Source organism: Myzus persicae, unplaced genomic scaffold (genome assembly GCF_001856785.1).
Source record: "Myzus persicae strain clone G006 unplaced genomic scaffold, MPER_G0061.0, whole genome shotgun sequence".
Lineage (NCBI taxonomy): Eukaryota > Metazoa > Arthropoda > Insecta > Hemiptera > Aphididae > Myzus > Myzus persicae.
In genome coordinates, this window is record NW_019100958.1 from 281,421 (window position 1) to 305,930 (window position 24,510).

At 30.9% G+C, this 24,510-nt stretch overlaps 1 protein-coding gene across 2 annotated transcripts in view; it reads left to right on the plus strand.

The window, feature by feature from the left end:
- Window positions 1–24,510, plus strand: part of LOC111027053 (FMRFamide receptor-like) — a 78,464-nt gene that overhangs the window by 49,159 nt on the left and 4,795 nt on the right. For both annotated transcript variants that reach the window (XM_022305266.1, XM_022305265.1), the window contains exon 3: window positions 8,923–9,293. In XM_022305266.1, coding sequence (XP_022160958.1) covers window positions 8,923–9,293 — 371 coding nt within the window. The remainder of the gene's footprint in view (window positions 1–8,922; window positions 9,294–24,510) is intronic.

The following is a 24,510-nucleotide window of genomic DNA, read 5'->3' on the forward strand; positions in this document are numbered from 1 at the left end:
GTGGGTATACTAGGGGTGTATATACTGGTAAGAGTCTCGAAAATATATATAATGTTATAAAATGTGTACGCACTAATTGTGTCTCTCCGAGCACATTCGTCCCGCGAGTTGGTATTATATTATATTATGTAATAATAAATACGAGTGTGTATTTTTCATTATAATTTCATCTCTTCGCCGTCGTCCAAGAGTTTACGTTCGGATCTCTCGGCGGCCACCCATAAACAAATACAAGTACAATATATATATATACACACACCAATACGTCCACGTCGAAATTGGAATGTTTGTACAAAGTCTCACAGGTATAACGTTTGTTGTCCGACAGGGATCGATGTATTTACGACAAGAGCAGAAAAACGTTATTTTTTTTTATAAAAAATAAAGACTTATCGTTGAGATGTCTGAATTGGCGATATACCAAAACTTTAGGTGAAAAAATATCGGCCCCAGCTGTTAAAATAATAATAATAATAATAATAATAATAATAATAATAATAATAATAATAACAATAATAATAATCGGCATATCCATATCTATGTGTACAATAGGCCGGCAGAATTTATTTCGAAATGTATTTAAATTTCGGAAAGCGCTAAAGGAATATTAACACCCCAGGCTGTAGGTAATAATACAATTATTTATCTTGAATTACTTTTAAACAATGCGAGCTTTATAAAAGGCTAATGCGATTACTATGAAAATTAGTTATCAAAATCGAAATGTTTTTATCGAAAACTTTCAAGACAAGCTCCAATAACACACACACACATCGTATCAGTGTGAATACGGTTTAAAAACTTTTCGAACCGATTTTATAAAAATCGTAATCTTGTAAAAATAACAGTGTAAATAAACTTAAGACGAATTTACTCTTTCAAATGTTTTCCCAACGGTATATAGTTTTTTTTAAAGGGTGAAGTGTTTTGTATGAACAGTACTTACACTCACTGAAGCTTAAATGGAATTGGCACAAAATATAACAAGCAACGACATGGTTGAATAATAGTGTTTTTAAAAAAATACCTCCTTAAAATATACCAGTTGTCACCAAATATAATAAAATATGTTGATTCAAATAATTATATACCTTATAATACATGCGTGGAACTATATACGTAAATCAGAAATGAGAGAGGGGGAACACATTTTTTCTCACAAAGTTTATAAGAACTACAATTACAGTAAATATTAAGTACTACCCATAACGTACATAATATTTTAAATCGTGACAAATTTGATAAATTTGATGACGATATCAATAATTATATATTTTAAGAATAGATAATAAGATGTTTTTAGTATTTATTAAATACATAATAAATAACACATTCAAAAGTGAAGCTGAAGCCTTTAGCAACTTTTGAGTCTGATAATATATAATATATATAGATATTCGTTTGAATGATCATTTGAATGATTAATAAATAGTTAAAAACACTTCTTTCTTCGATGTCAAACGTTAAATTAAATTATGATATCTAATATATGAAAATTTTAATTATAGTTTAAATAATATAAAACAAATTAATACCTAGTTATAATATGTTTTTAAATAATAATTTTTTATAAACGTCAGTTGATAACACACTAATATATGTTTATTTTATTTAAATTTCTTATAAAATTTACTATTTTATTATACTAATTATTTCTTCTGAATTGTAAATTTTAATTATCTTAACTTGCCCAAAAAATATAGGTATCGATGCTTGAAATATGTCAAAAATATCTTCAAACAAATGGATTTGTATCCTTTTCTCATATTTCGAGTATTTAAATATAAATGTAAGCAAATTAATAACTGTGATAAATTAGTTTTTGGTATTTATATATAAATGTATTATATTAAAATATGTTCTTTAACATTAAACTGGGAATCTATTATTATTATTCGTGTGGTGTGTTAAACTATTTACAATCATTTTTCTCCAAACTATACAAACGTGAGCTGCAGTAATAAAATCAAAGTAGTATAATAACGTAAATCCTGCGTCCTAATGGTATATCTACAAAATTAATGAACTATAGAGAATTGACATGTATTTATTCAACTCGGCTTAATTTATTATTCGCGTAATAACATCAATTTCACACTAGGAACGCACTTGGGAATCTTAATGTTTTCCAGACGAAAGGAATGTCTGAACTGCCACTTGTATCAAGTGTCATGCTCGGGATATGAACAATATCACTCTTTTTGCCAGCTGTCAAAATGTCACGCTGTAATATAGTCCTGTCGACTTGTTGCTCAAACGGAATACCCTTCTCTGCTAAACGATCCACGACCCTGTGTAAAAGTTGTATCAAATGGTATAATATACACTATATTTATTATAAATTCGGCCAAGAGGAGTAAATACACTAGTTCTACTTTATCAAAAGCCTTTTAGACGTATACACGTGGAAATAATAAACCTGAAACCGTTTTCTAAACTTTAGAAACTAAAAGCATTTATTTAAAACCATGATACAATAATAAATCAGTGGGTAGGTAGGTAAGTTGGATGTTTCCATATTAAAAAAAACACTGGGAGGGATGAACTTTATATTAAGTGATATATCGGAAATAATAGAATCAATAATCTTGGGTGCAATATTGAAAATGTAAAAACTGGATGAACTATACGATTTTTCTTGATCATCTGAAAATAAACTGGAGGAAAGGGATAAATAATAAATAATAGTAGGATAAAAGTTCAAATTATGGTAATGTTATAATATACCTAATACAGTATCATACATTGATTTGTCTAGGTCACTGATACAGTATTTTTTTATTTTGCGTTTGTCTGCACAAAATTCGGGAATCTTTACATCGAAAAAATGTAATTTTTGCTTATTCGAGAACCATGTTCAGTTTTTTATAACAGCAATTCAGGAATTATTATATTATACTATTATTAAGTTATAATAAAATAGTAATAAGAAATTCGTTATTTCAACGATGTTAAACGATGCGTGGAACACGACGACGTGCCCTCTGCAGGACGACTTCCGCTCGGTTCTACTTCCGATATGGAACGAATTGATGCAGTTCACTCGGGCAACTCCAATGTTGGTGTTCGTTCTGTTCTCCGCGGTCACTGTGAGCAGCCATTACTGCCGCAACCTTGATGCCGTGTTATGGCGGCTGCAGCAGTCTTTGGATTCCACGGTGCGCGGTGTTCGCTGCTGAAAAGCGTTTTTAAGACCTACTATGACAGATTATTTTTAAATTGCGTGTGGATTATAATGATGGTTCACAAAAAAAAAGTCGTGTTTTACATTTTGTTGTACTTTTGTTCATTGAAAAATATAGGTACAACACGATTAGAATAGTGCACATCCTGAAGTGACCTATTCCGTATAGGTTTTTTTTTATACCTATGATTTTGGTACGATATTGCCGGAATTCATTAAGGTTACTTATTTGACTTATAGTCGTTAAGTGTTTTACATCTTGTACATTAGTATTTAAATAATAATAAAAAATAATATTGAAAAAACTTGTACAGATAGGTTGTTTTGCCCAAACGCATTAAAAGTTTACGGCTTTATCAAAAATATTAAAACGTGTTGATTTTCCTATTTTGTGTGCTTAAGACTGTATATTTTATAGTATCGATATAATATGTACAGCATACTTATTACTTGGCACACGTTTTAGAATCGTACGTAACTGTATTATCGGAAAATGTATACCTAACATTGTACCTTGTACGGCGATACAATCATTATATTTAACTAATTAATTATGTACATTCCATAATAATGTTGGCCAAAATTATAAAGTTGTATACGTACAATGCACTGCACCGAACCCTCACCCCTCACAGGCGGTTTATTATCAATAAATAAATGTATTAATATCAGATAAATATTTAGTATATCATAAGTTGCAAGCAGGCGATCGTTATAAGGTTGTTGGTGATAAATTGTTATAGCCGTTTTACGGTGTACATATTATATTGTCATAATTTTATAAATGTTACCAAGTCTGAGTATAAATATTTGTTCGTTATAGGGGAAGTCGGTGGTTAATATAAATTTAATTCAGGGTGCATAAGTTTGAATGGTCTGGGCTGTATATTTGGAGGAGTAAGTGGCATCTGTGTAAAAATATCGTAGGATTTATACCAACGTGCAATGAAAATTTATCGTGGATAAAAATAGCTCAAAAAGCCTTTGAAACCTTTGAAAACTTTATCTTGTATTCAAAGTTGTCATATAAACATCTAGACATCTAGTGATAACTTAAAGTATCTACGGTTGTTGTTTTTTAGTTGAATCAAAGAAACTAAATGTGAAAACTGATTTTGAGTAATAATCTCTGTTTTTCCTAAATTTGTTTTTGGTTTTCCTTAACTGCTTTTACCCAAAGTACTAATCAGACTTACTTTCCTACCACAAAAGACGCTGCAGTAAGAATTCAAAGGATTTTTACTATTCTAAAAGGCAATGGCATAAACACAAAAAATATGGTATGAAAAAAACACACACACACACACATCATTATAGAATCAATACATTCATCGTTTCGTTCAAAATCTAATAAATTGATTTACTATGGTGATAACGTCAAACCGGTAACCAAAGATATGCAGTAGTATCTTTTTGGTAACCACCAGAAATAATAAGCTAAAATATGGATCATCGCTACCAAAATATTGTTAAATTAACACGGAAAAGTCTCTACCTTAAATTCGTTATTTTAACGAAGATATTATGTTTTTGGGGTGGATACAAATTTTCTTTTTCTAACCGATTTTGGCGAGGCCGATATTCGTAACGCTTATTATTGCTTATTCCTATAGGAACGCAAATCAAAAGTGCAAACAAATAAATAAAATTGCCAACAAAGTGTAGCATGCTACTGTAATAGATATTTTTCCACTGCACTGTAATACAAAATAACATATCTATGATTCCGCGATTTTCCTCTCAGAGGAAAATTATCTAGCACTCTACGTTTCGTTAGGAATTGACGATGTCTTCTGTATTTTTGGCTACAACCACCGACCTTATAAGTCACGTATTTTATTTTACGGACAAAATACGAGCTTAATTCGCAATTCGTAATAGTACGACGTACTACATAATATTACTGCAGCCCGGGCGAACAGTTCAACGGTAGGTATATATTATTATGTTTGATGTAATATGGTACCTACGTCCGTGGTCCGAAGGAGAGTGAAAGGGTTAAGTTTGAATTTCCCCTTCAGGTAGGCTCTGTTGAATCGTTGTTTGCTGTGTACAAATGTGCATTAAACACCGAGGCGTTTAATTCAGACGTGTATTAGATCCGCTATATTTTAATGAAGCACTCCGGTGCAGTTTTCCGCGGAAAAAGTTTTACCCCGAGTAACTTTTTCTAAGGTCCTTGCCCTTCGGTGCTGCAGGTTATATCTTGCACGGTGCACAAACAATGCAAACACTGCATCAGCGTGTCGAAAACCCCTTTGAAGAGACGGCATGTCTTGTGTATGGGCTATGAATATTTCAAGTAATAATTACTTTTATAAAAAAAACAATCGTTTCTCATAATATGGTGACGCGAGACGCAACAGTGCTCGAACTTCGGTGCTCTTAACGTTTGAAGACTCGAAAGTGTTCTATGAACAATTTGAATATTGTCCAAAAATATGGGCTACATTATAAATATTATGGTAAAACGTGGTGAACTAAAAGTGTAAAGTTGTACAGCTGTGTATAATATGGTCTAAGATTGTGCTCTGGTGTCCAGTCTCAGTGTCACCGCAGTAAACTGTATTAAAATAATAATCTGACGCATAAAATCGTGTTTGCCGCACCTCCGAGTATAATATATACGTATAATAATGAGTATTAAAAAAAGTACATATTGTTTTTTAGTAAATTTGCATACCTGCAGGTGAACAGTCAACTTGAATATAACATAACTTCAATATCTTTCAACAGTTTTTCTATAGAAAACATGGGAGAATCTGATATTTGACATATTTTAAATAACTTAAAGATGACACTGATATAGGGTTGGCTTTGTTGGTATTTCAATGAAAATTATAAGACTTGCGAGGTACTTGCTCATTTTCAACTCACAAATCTTTGTGTTTTGATTTGTTTATTATTATTTAACTTGAACTCTGAAAAGTTACAAATATGCATACAAGAAATATTAACTAGTCTTGCATTAGATATATGCAAATTAGCAGTGTCTACTGCTGCAATTAACACTTGTATTAAATATGTAATTATTTTTCATTAAACTAAATTGCACTGTTGCAGTGCTGTATGTAAATAATGATAGATTTTATTGTCAATAATAAAAAAAAAGTCAAATACATTTAATCTTATAGGTACATTTTTTATTAAATGTGATGTACTTTAAAAATCAATATAGATATAATGTCATCCCCAGTAATCGTGACTATAACTCTTAAGACTTATCATATCGAATTATCTACATTGTGAAATTGAATGGACATTTCATATTTAGTAAATACCGGTGAATAAAAGAAAATCAAATGATTAAACGATATAATGAGTCACTGTTCATTTTTAACAATTTAATGCTATTCAATGTTTTATGACCATTAGTATTTAGAGCTTATACTTACTTATCTTTATTATGTACAAAATAAATATTAAAACAAACAAGATTGAAAAAATTACGTGAATCAATAACACACATGATACATGTATACCTATATACATAATCAATGTTTTTTTTTAATATACTAGTTTTATTTCTAAACATGTACAACTAACGACAACATACTATTTATAAATTATTATTACCAGAAGCTTTAATAAGAATAATTTCTAAATAAATTATGAAATTAATAAAATATTTCATCAATTTGTAAAAACAAGTCTTATCATTTTTTGTCCCATACAAAAAAGTATAGAAAAAACTATAGCACCGGATATTTTTTATTTTTTTTTACAAGGAATATCTATGAACCATAGAATATATGTTTTTGTTGATAAGTAACGACGAATACCTTACGAAAAATCGGTCAGAAACATTTTATCGTGTATCCAGCCCGAAAACATAATTATGTTGAAAATTGAACACCGTCAATATTATTTTGTCATTACTTAGCATCCTATGGCCAGGATAGTAATTAAATTCAAAATAAGTTATTGAAAAGATGTTATTAAAAAAAAAAAGGATTGTATAAAATCACAAAATTTAATATTTTTTTAAAATTTTTTCATTTTTACATCTTCAAAGTTCAAATGTTGTTTTTTAATTATGTTTAGTTATTTTTTTTCATTTTTACTGTTCAAAATATTTTTTTTTCATGTTGGTACAAAAAAATTAATCACAAAAAAGCATCTCTGCTATCACGAAAGATGATAAAACAAAATAGGTAAAATAAAAACAAAATTAAAATGTTATGTGTATTTGAGGTATTAATTATCTGAGGATTCTGTAGGTATATTATCTTACATTGTCATAAATCATAATATGCAAAACTTCTGCTGAGGCCTGTTTATGCTGCAGCGTTTATCATATTATACCTACTTAGTTAATTATTAATTTGGTTTATGTAATTATTGTGTTATAGAGTGAGATTATTAAAAGTTTCATACTTAATTCAGTTGACCTAATATTATAATAATATAAACGTTTTTTTAGTTGATTATTTTTAATTTTTTTTTACTTCATTGTTTATTTAAAAAAATATTAATCAGATAAATTATAGTATTATTAACTTTTTAAATACATCGGTTTACCATCTATCTATTTAACACATTTTCACTTTTCCGTCAACTAATTTGTTTTTATTTACTGTTACACTTATATGATCCAATATAATTACATTTTTGGCCGTTTAATAATAATGCGAAAAAAAATATTATCATCATAATAGATTTTAAATTATAAAATGGATAATGAAAAAATATAACCACAAATAATGAATGTCGAATTTAGTTTCTAACTTGATAAAATAATAATTGAGTGGACCCTTAATTACACTACTAGGTTATAATTCGTTAATAGTTAAATCGCTTATACTCAGAACCCAAAAGCTATTTTTTCACTTTGATATTATGTGTCATTAGCGCTGCCAACAAAATAAAGCTTAATATATGATGTTAGGCGTACACTTACTATTACGGTACTAACTACTTCATCATGTGCATTCTTTAACTATAATTTTTTTAATTGCATCATATGGTTCACATAAATAAAACTAAATAATATCTGCTTTTACAAAAAAATTGTAAACATGCCACTATGGTTTACATCGCATTCATATTGCAATATATTATGATATTATTGTTTATTATGTGACACGCAACTGCGGATAATGTATCAAAATACTTGATAGATATAGCAGCCGGTTCTCAATTTGTCTTTATATTAGGTAATTTCAAATGTATCCAAACCTATTGAAGACAGTAAAATTGCCATTTTTTTTTTTTATTTACATCCAAAACATCATGTCCAGAATAATCATTGATTATTGAGAAGTGGACAATCATAAATTAATCATTGTACTTTTGTTTGGTTTATTATACGACTACCGTGGCAAAACGGAAAACGATTGAAGGATAGGAAAATTTGAACACTGGCAATACCAGCTTTAAGTCACGGGCATAACATATACATACACAATTATTGTTACTAAAGCCCAAATATTCTGCGAGTGAAAAACGTCATTCGTCGGTACCTAAACAGTAAACGTCGACCGAAATTACAACCGATAATATTCGTCGACGTCCGTTAATGTCTACAACGATAACAGATTTGACCGGTATACCTATATTTTATTCGCGAATCGGTCGGGATTACGGGTCCGCGATGACGGGGGGTGGGGGGGGGCAGAAGTGATCTTTCGTCGACAATACGAAAACCCCGTGTCGGAAATTCCGGGCGGGATCTCTCCAGGATCTCTCCTTATTTTTTTTTATTTTCGGAACCACCTAATCACTCGATTCGTTCGCAGGTAACACGTCGGTGCTGTTGACGGTGTCGTTCACCGTCGAACGGTACATAGCGGTGTGCCACCCTCTGCGCGGCCGCGTGCTGTGCACCGAGTCCAGGGCCAAGCGCGTCATCCTGATGGTGGCGCTGTTCTGCATCGCGTGCACGGCCACCACGCCGCACGAGTGGCACATAGCCATCAACGCGGCCACCGGCAAGTTCCAGAAGAGCAGCACGGAACTGGGACGGAACGACATCTACAAGAAGGCGTACAACTGGTTCTGCATCGTCACGTTCATATGCGTACCGCTGCTGGTGCTGGCCGTGCTCAACTGGTTCCTGATCAACGCGGTCAACCAGAGCCGCCGGAACAGGACGCGGCTCACGTGCCAGGTAAGCCCATCGTTGCCCAGGACGCTTATTCCTGCGCGCTCGGTCTTAATGCGTACGAAGTCGGAATTTTTATGCGACGTTGGACATATACGACGATGTTGGTCTCGGACATGGGCGTAACTGGGATTCAATAGTTACGGAGTCTAGGGTCCTAGGAAATCAATGTTCAGAACAACTTTGGGAGCCCTGCACAACCCCACCACAGTAACTAAAATTAAAAATAAACAATAAAATGCAAGTATAAACTCATCGTTAAAAACAAAAATGTAAATAATGAGATAAGTACAATATATATTATACGGGGCTAAATAATACCCGTCATATTGATGGGGCTAAGCCCCCTATCCCCCCTAGTTACTCCGATGGTCTTGAATAATGACGGACTTGTACGATGTCGGACTTGTACAATGTCAGTCTTGACTTAGATGTGAGTCGATAAAACATGATCGAACACAACACGACGTCTGTGGATTTACCTTCTTAGAGATAGGATTGAGCAATCGTAGAATATTTTGAGCGACGCTGCCGCATTTAAACCGAAATTTCATAAATTATTTTCTCCGCATTCCCACTACATATGCATACGCTCATGTGCTTGGATCTTACCTAAGTATAGGCTTAGCCAATTCACTATTTAAAATATTATGTATTATTACTAGGGCTGTAAATTTAATGCACTAAAGAACCTCAAAAAATGTCAAAAAAATGCAATAAAATATGCACTTAAAATGCAAAAAAAAACAATATAAAATTCCAAAAATTATAGTATACAATTCATTGAAAATGGTGTTTAATTTAATTTTTATATTTATATTTATATTAATATCAGATACAGGATATTATACATTAGTACATTTCATGCATAAAAAGAGTGTTTATTTAATGAAAAAAAAAATAATAGAAATGTTGATTGAATTTGAATTTTCTATTCTTAATGCTATTCACCTGAAACATTTTTTGAAAATTTTAGAAATAAATAACTTATAAATAACTTATGTAGTTATCTAGCAATTGCCTTATTTTATCGACGTATATACAGCCTGTGTGCAAAAAAAAACAATTTTTTTTTATCAATTCACGGAATTTGATTCAAAATACTGGAAAATTAACTAAAAATGGAAAATAAGAATGCACAAAAATGCACATAAATGACCTAAGCAATTAAAATGTCAAAAAATGCAAAATTAAATTGCATAAATGGATTTATAATTCAATAATTAATAATTCAAATTATGTAATTACGAAGCTACGTTTCACAATCGCCAAAAAAAGGTACTTTCCTTCAAATTCACAGCCCTGATTATTACACACTCCAGTACCTATGTTATTTAATATCTTAAGTACAGTTAACGAAAACGTTATGGATTAGTAAGTTGGTGCTGTGATAAGAAGTCCGTTGAAATGACCACAATATTAGTTTCATCAGTGATTTAAACAATCTTACTGACCGCTTCAAACGTGACGAACACATTTGAACATTGGGCACAGGTTATACATTCGCAACGGCCAGTTAAGATAACACGTAATTCCCAAATTATTATAGGAACAAGCCAGTTTAAATATTATGGTGAGTGTTCGTCGTTTGATAATCTATAATAACGTATCGAAAGGTCATAACATAGACACATAATGTCACATAATATTTTATTATCATTTATAATCATCAACCGGCCGCCAATAAGAGTAATATGACCAGGAAATCGTGATACTTCTGAATTCATACCAGTATACCACAGTTGCATTATTTTAATAAATATTCCCAGAATATTGTTTATTAACGTGGCAAATGGCAACGAGGCAGTATGGTCAATCGAGAAAAGGTTTTCTTTTCTATTTCTGTATCTTTTGATACGCCAACAAATTTTCTCAATCTTGTAGTAAAAAAAGATGTTCTATGTTCAATCGTCTGATAGCTGTATGGGAAAATAACAATGAAATTGGGCTGTTAACATGGGAATCTAATGAAACTTTTTGACTTTTACTGCACATTAGATAGATCCCTAGCTATAATATGCGTTCGCAGACGGTGTCGTGAAAACGGTTCTAAACCGGAAAATATTGCTGTTACTCACCGCTAATGTACCCAAGGACGGATCCAGGGGGGGGGGGGCTAGGGACCCAGCCCCCCCCCCCAGACATAAGACATATACATATATTTTTATAATTCTACAGATCCTGATATTACAATATTTAAAATCACAAGTTTCTCTACCCTGAGACGGGTAAAAACCTGGCTACGCTCTAGAATGCAAAAGCATCGCATAACTTCGTTATGTTTACTTAATGTTCATAGGGAAGTTGAAATAAGCATTGACCAAATAAATGACAGATTTGGAAAAAGTGACAATGTAAAAAGGCGTTTAGACTTTGTTATTTAATATAAAAATATTATTTTATTTATCACATTGATGCCTACTATTATAGCAAAATTGTTAAATTAAGAATAAAGGATAATAATTTATTATAATTGTATTTGTGTTGAAAAAAAATTGTTGCCCCCCCCCCTAGATCTTTGCTCTGGATCCGTGCCTGAATGTACCTACCACAACTGGGTGCAATATGATAAAATGACGGCACGGTAATCAAATTACATTTCTTCGGTCAGTCTTATTTAACATTTTTTTTATATGAATGGGGGAGATCACATTTACTGGTGCTCGTCACGTATATTAGGTATGGTGTTCTGCAGTGTGACGAAATTCCAGTTGAAAATCTCGAACCGTAATCCTTGCATCGCCTTTCGCGAGTGGGAATTTTATTCATCAAGACATATACCCACTGTACTAATACTTTATAATTATACTAATTAATTATCTCTAGCCTTCCGTCGTGTGCCACTCGTTTCCAGAGGATTGCGCACAGATCGTGGCGTTAAGATAGGATGCACGAAGTCACCTTGAACACGTACACGTCCTTTGCAGGAATAGAAAGTTTATGCGACTCACGTGTTCAGAGTCGCGACCATTATATTTTAGAAATTAGTATTTTATTGTATTTCCGCGGTACGCTATCTGACGATTGAGAATGTTTTACCTTTTTGGCCGAACGATCGGGAGTACTTAAAATTCGTAAAAAACTCCGCTACTCGTCCAAAAAAACTAATATACCGTCGTGAACGAATTTACGGGCAACAATATGTGCCGTACCATTTAATTCATTTAATTGCCTATCGAACGATTCAGCACGTTTAATTCTTATTTTTTCTACTTTTTTCCGCCATCGGTAGCTCTTTAACTCTAAAGACGCATTTACGACTTGTGCTTCGTAATGTCCTAAAAAACTGTAGGTTAAAAAACGATTAAAGCCAATTTCGTTGGTCATCAAACTTTTTGTGTGCCTTTCGAAATTGGTTTTCGCTATTTATCTGGTCCAGTGACAAAAATAAAGAACAATCGTTCGATGAAAATTGTGAAATATGACAAAGTATGAAAAAATTATAAATTGAACGTTTTCGGTCGTATTTCAATGTTTCCGTAGATAGTGTAATAATATAATACATGGATATTGGATATATTGGATGGGTCTTAAAAGTTCGAGAAAATAGAACATTATAACACTGTGACCTGTTGTACGATTTTAATTGTATGTGTACACAAACAGTCTACCTACAATTTTTAAAATGTGTGAATTACGTGCCATGACCTTTTTAAAAATGTCGAAACAAATTTTTAAATCATAAATAGCACTGAATAAATAAAATATAACAAATAAATACCTACTATACATTAGTTTGAGTGCCAGCCCACATGCAGTTATATCTTGCAGGTACCAAAAACATGTAAAATAACATTATGTATTTGTTCTATTTCCTCATTCCCAAATACGCTGTAGGAGTTATTGGTAAAATATTGCTACAATTTTATATCTACATTAAATTTTTTGAAATGTGTAAGGATTAATGACATTGTCTGCGATTATTATTTAGTTGTCATGAGTTTTCCGCCATATACAAAAGCATTAAATTAATTAAATCCCACCGCCAAATATAGATTTTAGAGATCAGAACCTTCGGCCGAATAATAAGCCACCTCGCGGCTATAGTATACTATACATTTTTTTTTTTTACAAATTATACATAGATTTTTCGATTACCCGCAGTGTACTGCAGGTAGACGTACGCTTATAGGTTACCGCGGTGGGTAGATTTATTAAATATAAACGCACTCAAATCGAAATTAGTTCACCACTGTAAACAAAAAAACAAGCGAAAAAATAGAAAATACATATACATTAATTAATTAATAATACCAAAAGTAAACACTACGTAAGCACACACCGATTTCAATATCATAAGCTCTTTAAACATGAAATCATTACCCGAGTTTTAATTAGAAAAAAACATTAAGTCCTTACGCGTCGCACGTTTAAAAACAAAATACATAATAATGATGATGATATACCTATATAATATTATAGTTTAAATGGTGCGGTAGTGTTCTGCAGTATAATATACAATTTTTTTGTTTTTTAACATTCATTGGTGCATACGAGTAATTATTGTTCGCGAAAAATCGCAATCCAAATGTTTGCTAGAACAAAAGACTTGGTGTAGTAATTGAGGATAATTTACAGAAACAGGAAGTTTTTGTATTCAGTACGCGACGTTGATAAGATTGATGAAACCGGCAAGTATGAAACAAAACAAATATTTCTGTACAGTGTTTATACATGCATTTACACAAGTAATTGATACCGCGAGCTACTATTTACTATTATTCTGTACGTTCGAGACGGAGACTTTTTTTACGAATATCCTATATATATTATGTATATCGTTTATATTTCACATAATAAACGTATATATAATATATATATATTTACGCTTGTACATTGTGAATTGTACACACAGCAACCCTCGTGCCCTATGCAAATTTAAAATACTATTCTATTCTTTTCTATTCGCGAACAGAGAGAAAAAAAATCAAAAAGAATAACATACTCGTATATAGGTACTGATGTGAAGCATAATCCTACACAGTCGATTTCATTATTATTTAACAATATCTATTTATACCTATCTGACTGTCTGTAGTTTTTAAATCATGGCGGTAATAAATAAATCACGTATATATACAGCCGTTATAGGTACCTAATAAAATCATATTCCAAAAGTGTACAATCGATTTTTCGTGTTATAAATCTTGAGATTATTGTAATATAAATTTCTGATCACGTTTATTATTTCCGTATACATACATATTATAGTGACTCACCGATAGCACGCTAATATTTTCCTTTTATCGTTTCATAGGTTACGCACAATTTATTACATTTTTTTAAAAAACCATAAAACCTTCTTAGGAACTATATTTTAAAACACTTAGATTGTTGTACCATTTAAAGAGTGTCCAGTGGCGATATCGACTTCTTTTTCAAATGAGAACAATCGTAAATTGTCGAGCACAAAATTTTGTTTTTAATGTGGATTTATCTTAATCAGAATATGAACGATTAGTTATCAATTTGCTAAATTCGACGTTCTGAGGATAATAAACTTAAATTAGGTTTAATGATTTTGCATCAAGTTCAGTAAGTATCCAAATACAGTAATATATTGTCTGGTACCTTTTTAACTCAAAAAATGTTTGCAAACATAAAATACTAATTGGTAAGTATGTTAATATTAGAAATTCATTAACTAAATAATTATGTAGGTACTATGATTATTTTCAAACCATTGAATCATCATAGCGCTTATCTTTGAATCTATTACCATGGACTATTATTTCCTTCAGTATTTACATAAAGTTAAATAATTCTGAAACTTAGAATCTCCTCAACCGGCTTAACCTATATTAACCTATTTACCAACCTATTAACCTCATATATCTATGCATGTACCTCAAAAATTGAAAATTAAATATTCTGCTTACCAATTCAGGGTAAAAAATAGGTGTTTTGTATCGGCACAGGATAATCCGTAAATTATTAGAAAATTAAGTCTTTGAAAATATGGTGTTTATAATTAGGTATACTTAAAAATGATAAAAACCAGAATTTTGAATAAATTCATTATTAATGGAAGAAATGAGAGTGGGCATGCTTGGTGAATCACCTTGCAATAAATAGATTTGTGATATTCAAAAGCATACCAAATAGTATGTACCTAATATATTATTTAGGTACCAATATAATATGCCAAACAATAGTTCGACTCGTTGCCGTATGTTAGTATCTTGCTTATGCACTTTCAGACATCGTTTGTAATTTTTTTTTTTTTATTCTACAGGACACTCTAAACATACGAGGTTTATTCTTTTTCAAAACTTAAACACGAACTCATAACACATGTTGAATTTTATTTTGACATTTTGTGTAGTCAATTTAGAGCCCAATTGTGTTGGTATTCAAAAGCCAAAAACGTGCTCAATCATTCGGCTCCAAATATTTCCCATAGCAACCACAATCGCAGCAACTTCTTTTCCTAATCCCTAGCGATAACAACATTTGCAAAAAACATCGAATCTGAATGCAATTTTCTACTTTATTTATTATTATTTTTTAAATGTTGTTTTTGATAATTCATTTTGACTATGAAGAATTGAAAAAAAAAAATAGAAGCATTATTGTGGTTTCAGACGGCTGAGCCTAATGGAGTATGTAGGACTTAATTCAGTTTCTACTTTCTACCTTCTAAATTACCACGATCGTGTGCGTCCTGCAATCTTCAATCACTTTAAGTGGTCATATTGAACTAGCCAGTAGGTTGAAATGCACGTGAGATAGAAATAAAACTAATAATTAAATAAAACCCCACGGACAATGGAAAAAACGTCGTCTATAATGATTGATAAAAATCTACTATAGGTGGGCATATACCTGTAGTATATTGTGAATGTATATTTAATTATTTTTATAATAATTATGATTACGTCTGAATTTAAACACGAGATTACATTTTATTTTATTTACTCGTCATGGCCATACCATATATAACTACACATAACGTATAACTAAAAATGTCCAAAGTATATTATAGTAATGAGCAATTATAATCTCAAAATTAAAATATATACCTTAGCATTATATGACGTTTGTTTTGATTATGAAATTAATATAAAACGATTTACAGAGATACAAATAGGTTAAAATAACGTGTCTTAAATCCAGTACGTTTCAAATATAAATGAGGCTAATGTGTAACTGTGGTATAATAATAAAAGTAAAATATTCAAGTTATACATTGTTCGGCTGACCGTTACACTATGATATAAATACTGTTTCAAAAGTCTATAAGTAGCTATATGCTTATACATACAATCACGATTTTGATTCTGACCAATTAAAATATTTGAAAATATAATTATTCCCGAAAGTAAATTAATTTAAAAGTACAAACTCCTCCGTTTGGTCGTATAAATAATGTAATATTTTTTTGAATTTTTAAATTTAAAATCGCACAAACGGACCTGGAATAAGCTATATAACATGTAGGACGTACTAGGTATACCAATACCACCAAATATTTATAATAATACATAATATTTCAATTAAATAAATAAATCAAACTCTTTATACATGACTTATAAGTACCCATATATATATACCCTTTAACCATTGTACATAGTACATATTATTATCTAATTTATATTAATTAAAGGTAAAACTTATCGTCCGTGTTCATATAAAAACCCGTGGGTTTATAAACGTACTTCAATGGTCTGTGAGTAAATTACTATAAAAAAAAAAAAAATCGTAGGTACTTATGTGTTATATAATATGCTCACGCGGGTGGTTTTCAAGAAAACATCTACTGACCGTTGCCGTTTATTTTGTGTACAAAAAATGGTTGGAACATTTCCCGATTTTTTTTGTCCGTACGGACACTTTTAAAGTAATTTGTACGTTTGGTACGAATCCAGATTGTTATCAGCATAGGAGTATTTTTCTGTTAGTTTTTTAAAAAAAAATATATATTACATAAGTATACAATTTGCATATGTGTACACATATAATATATGAAAGTGGATTATGTATATAATATGATGTGTTCAACACTATATATGGACGACCGCATGGGAAATCTATCCATCTATATATATATATATATATATAGGGATTTGTTAAAAAAAAAAATACAATATGCGGCTTGCAGAAGGTGTGCTTGGCGTTTGTATGGGCCCTTAGCTATAAAAAAAAACAAACACATCAAAAAGTAGGTAGGTGCTAGGTAGGTAACTGTTAAAAGTATTATCTACATCGGGTACCTTCGATGGCAATTCAACTGCAGTAATAACGATTAGTTTGGATGTAAGTTTTGACTTTTTATCTTTGTGCAATGCGCACTTATTTGCGCATCGCCATCCGAGTAAACTATTAAAATAAATCCGTAGATGATAAAGTTTCCATTTTTATTCTGGTTAAATCAAAAACCAGTAATACAGAAAAATCGAATCGAGATATTATCGTGAAAAATAGTTTTCTTACATAGCTGAAATACTTTTCACCGGTCACTTATTTACGAGTCTAAAAGTTTCAGCATATTATAGCATCATATCAAATGTACAATCGTTTTACTTTATTTGCGTATGGGGTGATATATAAATGTTATTTATTTATTTTTTTTAAAACAGTTTCAAAATAAACTGCATACATTTAGTAGGAAGATAACGAGTATATTTTTATCTGATATTAATAATAATATATTATATAGGTCAGTTCTCTTAGGAATTAGGGAGATATATAAAATAGAAAAAAAAAATTGTTGGCCCGGACACGACATATTATTGTGTGCTAAATATGCTATGACCTGTAAATAAGATATATGTTTTAGTATAAGAATTTTTTTTTATTTAAGCTAATCAAACTCAAATCAGAATGTATTGAGATATCTACTCTTATTTTATTCATTTACTGTCTAATTATGTTTTGTAATATTTTTTGTTATTAAATTATTTTGAGTAAAAATATTTAATATTTTTTTATAATAATTACCTGCCTACTGGTTATCAGCTTATACAATTATATTGCTACATTCCTATACGGCTATACTATATATTATTCAACCAAATGGATTATTCTAATAGCTAAATCAGTCACATAATAACTCTGAAATAGTGAAATGTGTGAATGACAATGAGTTTACACTATGCCTAAGGCGGATTTATTATAATATATGTGTACCTATATTATTCTTTGTATTAAAAAAAGCCTTTAAATAAAAACGTGGGTAATTTAAAAGTTTAGAACTAAAACAGTTTTTTTGATTAACATTAATATTAATGGCGAAAAAATTGACTTATTTAAATTTAAATGGAATTCAAAAAATGTATGAGCCATGATATTATTATTAGATTACAAAAAAGGGCAGGTACCGAAAATACTACTTTTTATCTATTCTAATTATGGGGCTTGGATGTAGGAAAACACCAAAAAAAGTTGAAAACTTAAATGAACCCATAGTCGTACTGACCTTTAAAATTGGGGTCTACCTACGGACAAAAATGAAAAGGACATCTAAAAAAATATTTATATTTTAAACCAAGAAAATTAAACCAAATTATAAATTGCACTGTACTACTGCTGCAATATATAACAGCTAGACATTCTTAATGAATCGCCCTGTTTATAATCAGTAATAGACGCTGCGGTAAAATGTAAATGAGCAATCATTATTCATTTGTACGAAAGCATATTTTATATGGACTACTACAGACGTATAAAAAGAGTTTTAAGAAGGAAAAAGTGAAAAAAACATTTTAAATTAAAATATCTATTATCAACACTTCATTCAAATTTTAAAATTAAATAATTCAACACAATATATCATAGTTCATTTTCTTATGTGGTGTTTTACACATAATGCGTATAAACACGCTGTGCGTACCTACTACTCATTTCATTAAAAAACGCGCAAAGAATTAAAAGTGTAATATGTACAAAGATCATCATTAAATCCCGCACTGCACTGAATTAGAATAAACCTAGTTAACAGCAAGTGTTTTAATATGTAAGCTATTTGCTTGAAAAATATTAATTAATAGTTATAGTAGGTAAAACAGGCGTAACGAATGCGGTTTTAATATATTAAATATTATGTAGGTAGGTACATTTCACGATACACGATTTTACTTTTATACTTCAAGTTAAGTTTACATTTTATGGAATTGAACATTAGTGTAATTATAGTAATTACTATTTTTCTTAGACTTTTATTATTATTATTTTACGCATATTTATCAATATACAGTATACCTACCTACCAGATGTATACCTATTATAATATCCTAATGGTTCCCGTGGACCAACGTATAAAGGTGGTAGATACTATACGTACCTATATTCATTAAGGAACTACTACTGTGAGATTTTTACAAAATATATATGTTCTGTATTGAATAATAAATCTTAACGTTCTCTTATATTATGCTTTTATTGTTATTTTTTAATAAGTTATTATTATCATTATCGGTTTTAAACTAAAAATGTTCTAATTGAAATTATAGGTATACCTATATACAATATTATCTACTTAGTATCCCAGTGAAGTATTAACAATATTTTTTTCTGTTTCTTTTGTTTGTCGATTTCCATAGTGTAAAATATACGGTTTGACGAGATTCTACTTTATATATCTCTATAAACGTTTTATGGCACTGGTTCTCAAGTGCCTACAGGTCAATGATTATTACACGGCACTGATAATGTACCTATTAATTTACTCACATATTTATAAAAGTGTAATCGTATGCTGTATTCTGAAGGGAATTTAGTGCGGTATATTTACATTTTTTATCGGTTTTGCAGTTAAATTATTTTGTGTGTGTGTGTGTATGATATAATATAATATCCCATATTAAATTACTTATTTCCGACAAAAATGCCTCGCAAAGCACATCAAAAACGGCTTTTATTCCTCTGTTAGGGCGTGCGTGTGTATAAATAAATAGATATAATTCAACTACAACCGAGCTGCGAACAAAAATAAAAAAAATACACTCATATAAAATAACTGTTTTATTTTGTTTTTGCTATGTATAACTATATTTGAATATATTATTTTGTATTATTTAAACTCTTTGTGATAAAATAAATGTTTTCTACGTTCATTGAATGTAAATATACACTCAAATATATTTTACGAATTATGTGTAAAGTGGAGTAAGTACTAAATAGTCCACACAATCGCAGCGCGCTGTGTTCAAAATATATTATCTGGAAAAATGATTATATTTTGCAACTCAGAAGAATCCGTAAATAACAGACGAAAATATTAGGTTTACAACCACAACTGACCATCGTTACTACCTAAGCTTATGATAACATGCGTTTTCCCGCGTTAAGTATAGAGAAAGAAAAATTAAAATTAAAAATGTGATAGGTACCTAGGTAATTATTGATTAAAAGTAATTATACCATTTATTGCCTTTATAATTTTACGAGGTACTTGCCTAAAAAACCATAGTGGCTAAGTGTTATTTTTATATAAAAACATAAAACGCAAATTTTATAACTAGTTTTAATCGCTATATTTATGCGATGTTCTCGTTTCGGGTAAGAACATTTAAGTGTAGTTTATTATCTAACATATCAACAGATGGGAGCACCGCGAGGTTCTAGTAGTGTTTCATAGGTTGCCAAAAATCAAAAGAAACCAATTGACATTTTATTTCGTCTCACAATCTGACAAATCGCAATAATATAACTCGCAGCGATTTGAAACATTCGATCGATAGCAGTTAATTTAGATAGCGTAAAATAATTAAATCGCCATTCATTTTACGCCTATATTTTAGAAACCCAATTTAGAATATTTATACCCATACTTAGGGGTATACAGCGTGGTTTAAAGCCTAAAGGAATTAATATGCTAAAAACGTTCACGCGCAGACCAAGTCACTGTATAATTACCTAAACAACTCAGTCGATATAACTATATTAATCTTGAATCTGTCATCTGGCACCAGATATACTGACCCTGAATAAATACCGCAGGAGAAGTAAATTTCGCGTACCAAAATCTACAACAAACTCGTCACTCGTAGAGAACGTGAATAAATCACACTAATCCTCTAATTATTACTAAACCAACTTCTGAAGAAATATCTGACAACTTTTGTCGACGCTTCAAGCATTCTCGCCGCTGCTGAAATAATATAATATCTCAACATATAAATTATACACACAACACTTAAAAATAATTTTATATTAATCAAACGTAACATTATACATGATATTAAAGTAGGTACCTAACATACATTATGTTGAAGTATCAGCTCAAGCTATTGCACAAGTGTTTTCTGGAAATGGGGCATATTAACTGAGAATAATCGATAGGTAAATTGAATTTTATTCCAATAGCCACACAAGAGTATCGATACGATCGTCGTGTTATACGACAAATTATTTATACCTATAGGCTATAATAATAATAATAATAATAAAAAAATGGTTGTTAACCAAATTTATTTTTAAACAAAACACTTGTTTGTTCTTGTTTAAATTATTCAATCACCGCGGTATGGACAACAACGCAAACATAACACTTTTCGTGTTCATAATGTATACAATTACCAGAATCAACATTGACTTTATATTATAATGTACTTATTATCCGCAGCACGCATATATTATTGTTATAAATTCAGGAATTATGACACGTGCATTATTTTTTCCTCTACGACGTTAATAACAATAATAATAATAATAACATAAAAGAAAGTATAGTGACGAAAAACTGAATATGAAAATGCGAAAAGCTATTAATAAAATATAATGTTGCTATTCTTAACTACAGATGACTAGTTGACTAGTACTGCGCGATTTGAACACAATACAGCTGTAAGGCGTTTTTATAATTTTTTTTTTTTTATATTCACATCCGTAGCATCAAAAAATAAAAAGCAACAAAAGGCAAAAACACGTTCGTTCTACGTTACGTAAGCTGGGTTAAACGTTATAATCGTTAACAATTTTCAACCATCTCGAAACCGCGCAAACCTCAAAATGTTTACCAAACACTCGACGGCTAGTATAATAATACCGGCGCATTATATAGGTACTTATTGTATATTATGCCTTTTAAAATCCCGTATAATAATAATATGTACACACAAACTCTCAGACACACTCGATAGTATTACATACAAATTTATTTATATATTTATGTCATACGTTCGAGAACTATTACGCAAGTTATGCGTTACAATATACATTTTGTTAGAAGCGAAAGGAATAAATAAAACTGACAGCCAACGCGGTTCCCCCCCCCCTCCCTCGTAAAAACACATTTTATTACACGGAGGCGGGTATTGAATGGGGGTCAGGGGTATCCCTCAGCAGTTGCAGACTTGCAGTGTAGGTATAAGTAGTTTGAATATAAAAAAGGCTTTTTTCGTGAAAGTCGTGGTGTTATGGAAATGGTGACCTTATACACATTTATTATTTAAGACACACATACCTACATAATATTTTATTATATTGGTACTGAAAGAGAGTGAGAAAGAGAGAGAGAGAGAATACGAGCAAGGCACGTTGCGAGAGCGGCGAAGAGGCTCGAGGTGGCAAAAACATTAATTTTATCGATGAATTAAAAAAAAAAAAACGTATTAGAAACCCGTGGGCGATCATATTTTGTGGCAAACCGTTATAATATCGTCCAACGTCGTCGCAGGGATAAAGCGAACTCGTTAATCGCGGTCTCGTCATAATAATAATAATGACGCCTGTGATGGGCCAGCAGTGAGGGGATGTTGGTATATATTAATATAATATCATATAATATACCTACCTTGCACGCGCCCGTCGTCGTCGAGACATTAACGAGTCATAAAACTGCGGGGGCCCGCGATGGTCGCAGGATTTATATACTCCTTATATATATATTATATATTTATTACATATATACATATATATATATATATATACCTGTAACAGTTGCTCACTCCTGCACGTGTTATATATAGATAGGGGGTGACGAATTTGTACTACGAAACTACATTATTCCTTACGGACCTACTTTTAAACTTTCTTTATGGACCCGTCGAGTTTTTCCAAAGAAATGAAGTGACGAAGGCAATAGAATTAATTAGCCGTGAACATTTCGAGACACGGCAACGGTTCGGTCGTAATAATATAAAACATATAGGTAGGTACATGTATAGTACGTATAAATGATGCATACAATGGCATAAACGCCTTCGAGTCCGTCAGAATTGTCAGCGATAAAAAAAATGTAACGCAACGAAATACTTAGAAATAATCTGATTCTCGCACAAGTATAAGTGATGTAAACGCGTTAAAATATATTTTTAAAAAATACTTATTTATATGAATGTGAATTTACGAAAAATAATGTGACTATTGGTACTATAATCCCAACCATGGACTAGGTTTTTGAGCAGCCAGGAATCTACTACAGGGGTTCCCAACCTTTTTAGCTGTGCGGACCACCAATTTTGTAAACAAATCTCTGAGGCCCACAAACATCCCACCTATATGCGAATGCATAAATATATATGTATAATATATATGTATATACAAACGTCAGTTGTTAGAACTAAAAAGAATTAAAAAATCAATTATTTATCATGAAAAACACTTTATTAAACTTTTAATCACAATCTAAACAATTTAATGTGATTTTTGACATTATTTATCCTTCATGAGAGAGTCAATATCGGGACGAAAATTGGATGGTTTTACAATTAAATCATTTTCAACATTCAGTTGATTCCTATATTTAGTAGATTCTACTAGATGGAACGTAAATTCATTTTTTTCGACACAATTAAACGAAATATGTTGAAGAAAATATCAACCTAGGGATATCAAACTTACAAGGATAAACAAGAAAATAAGAAAATAGAGAAAATATAGTTCACCCAATCGAGTAGGGAAAGCTTATCACTTTTGAGGATGCTGGGAGCAGCTCAAAAATCATGCCGCATATTCTATCTCGAATATTCTCTATAAAACATCAAATATAAAAACCAAACCAGTGTGAGAAGCCGTAAATAAAATCTGAATAAAATAACAAACCCAAAAGTAACAGAACAAATCAATAAATAAGAAGGACATTAGGTTGGAAGAAGTAAAAGTCATTTTAAAGCTCTTAAAAAAATTATAAAATAGCAGGCATACGGATGGCGTTTTACCAAAATTTCTCAATCATCTGGATATTAAAGGTAAACTATGGACTATACTATAATTTATAGTTCACAAACATTTTTTCATTCATCAAAAATAACAACGTAAGTACTGCCTAAATCATAGTTAG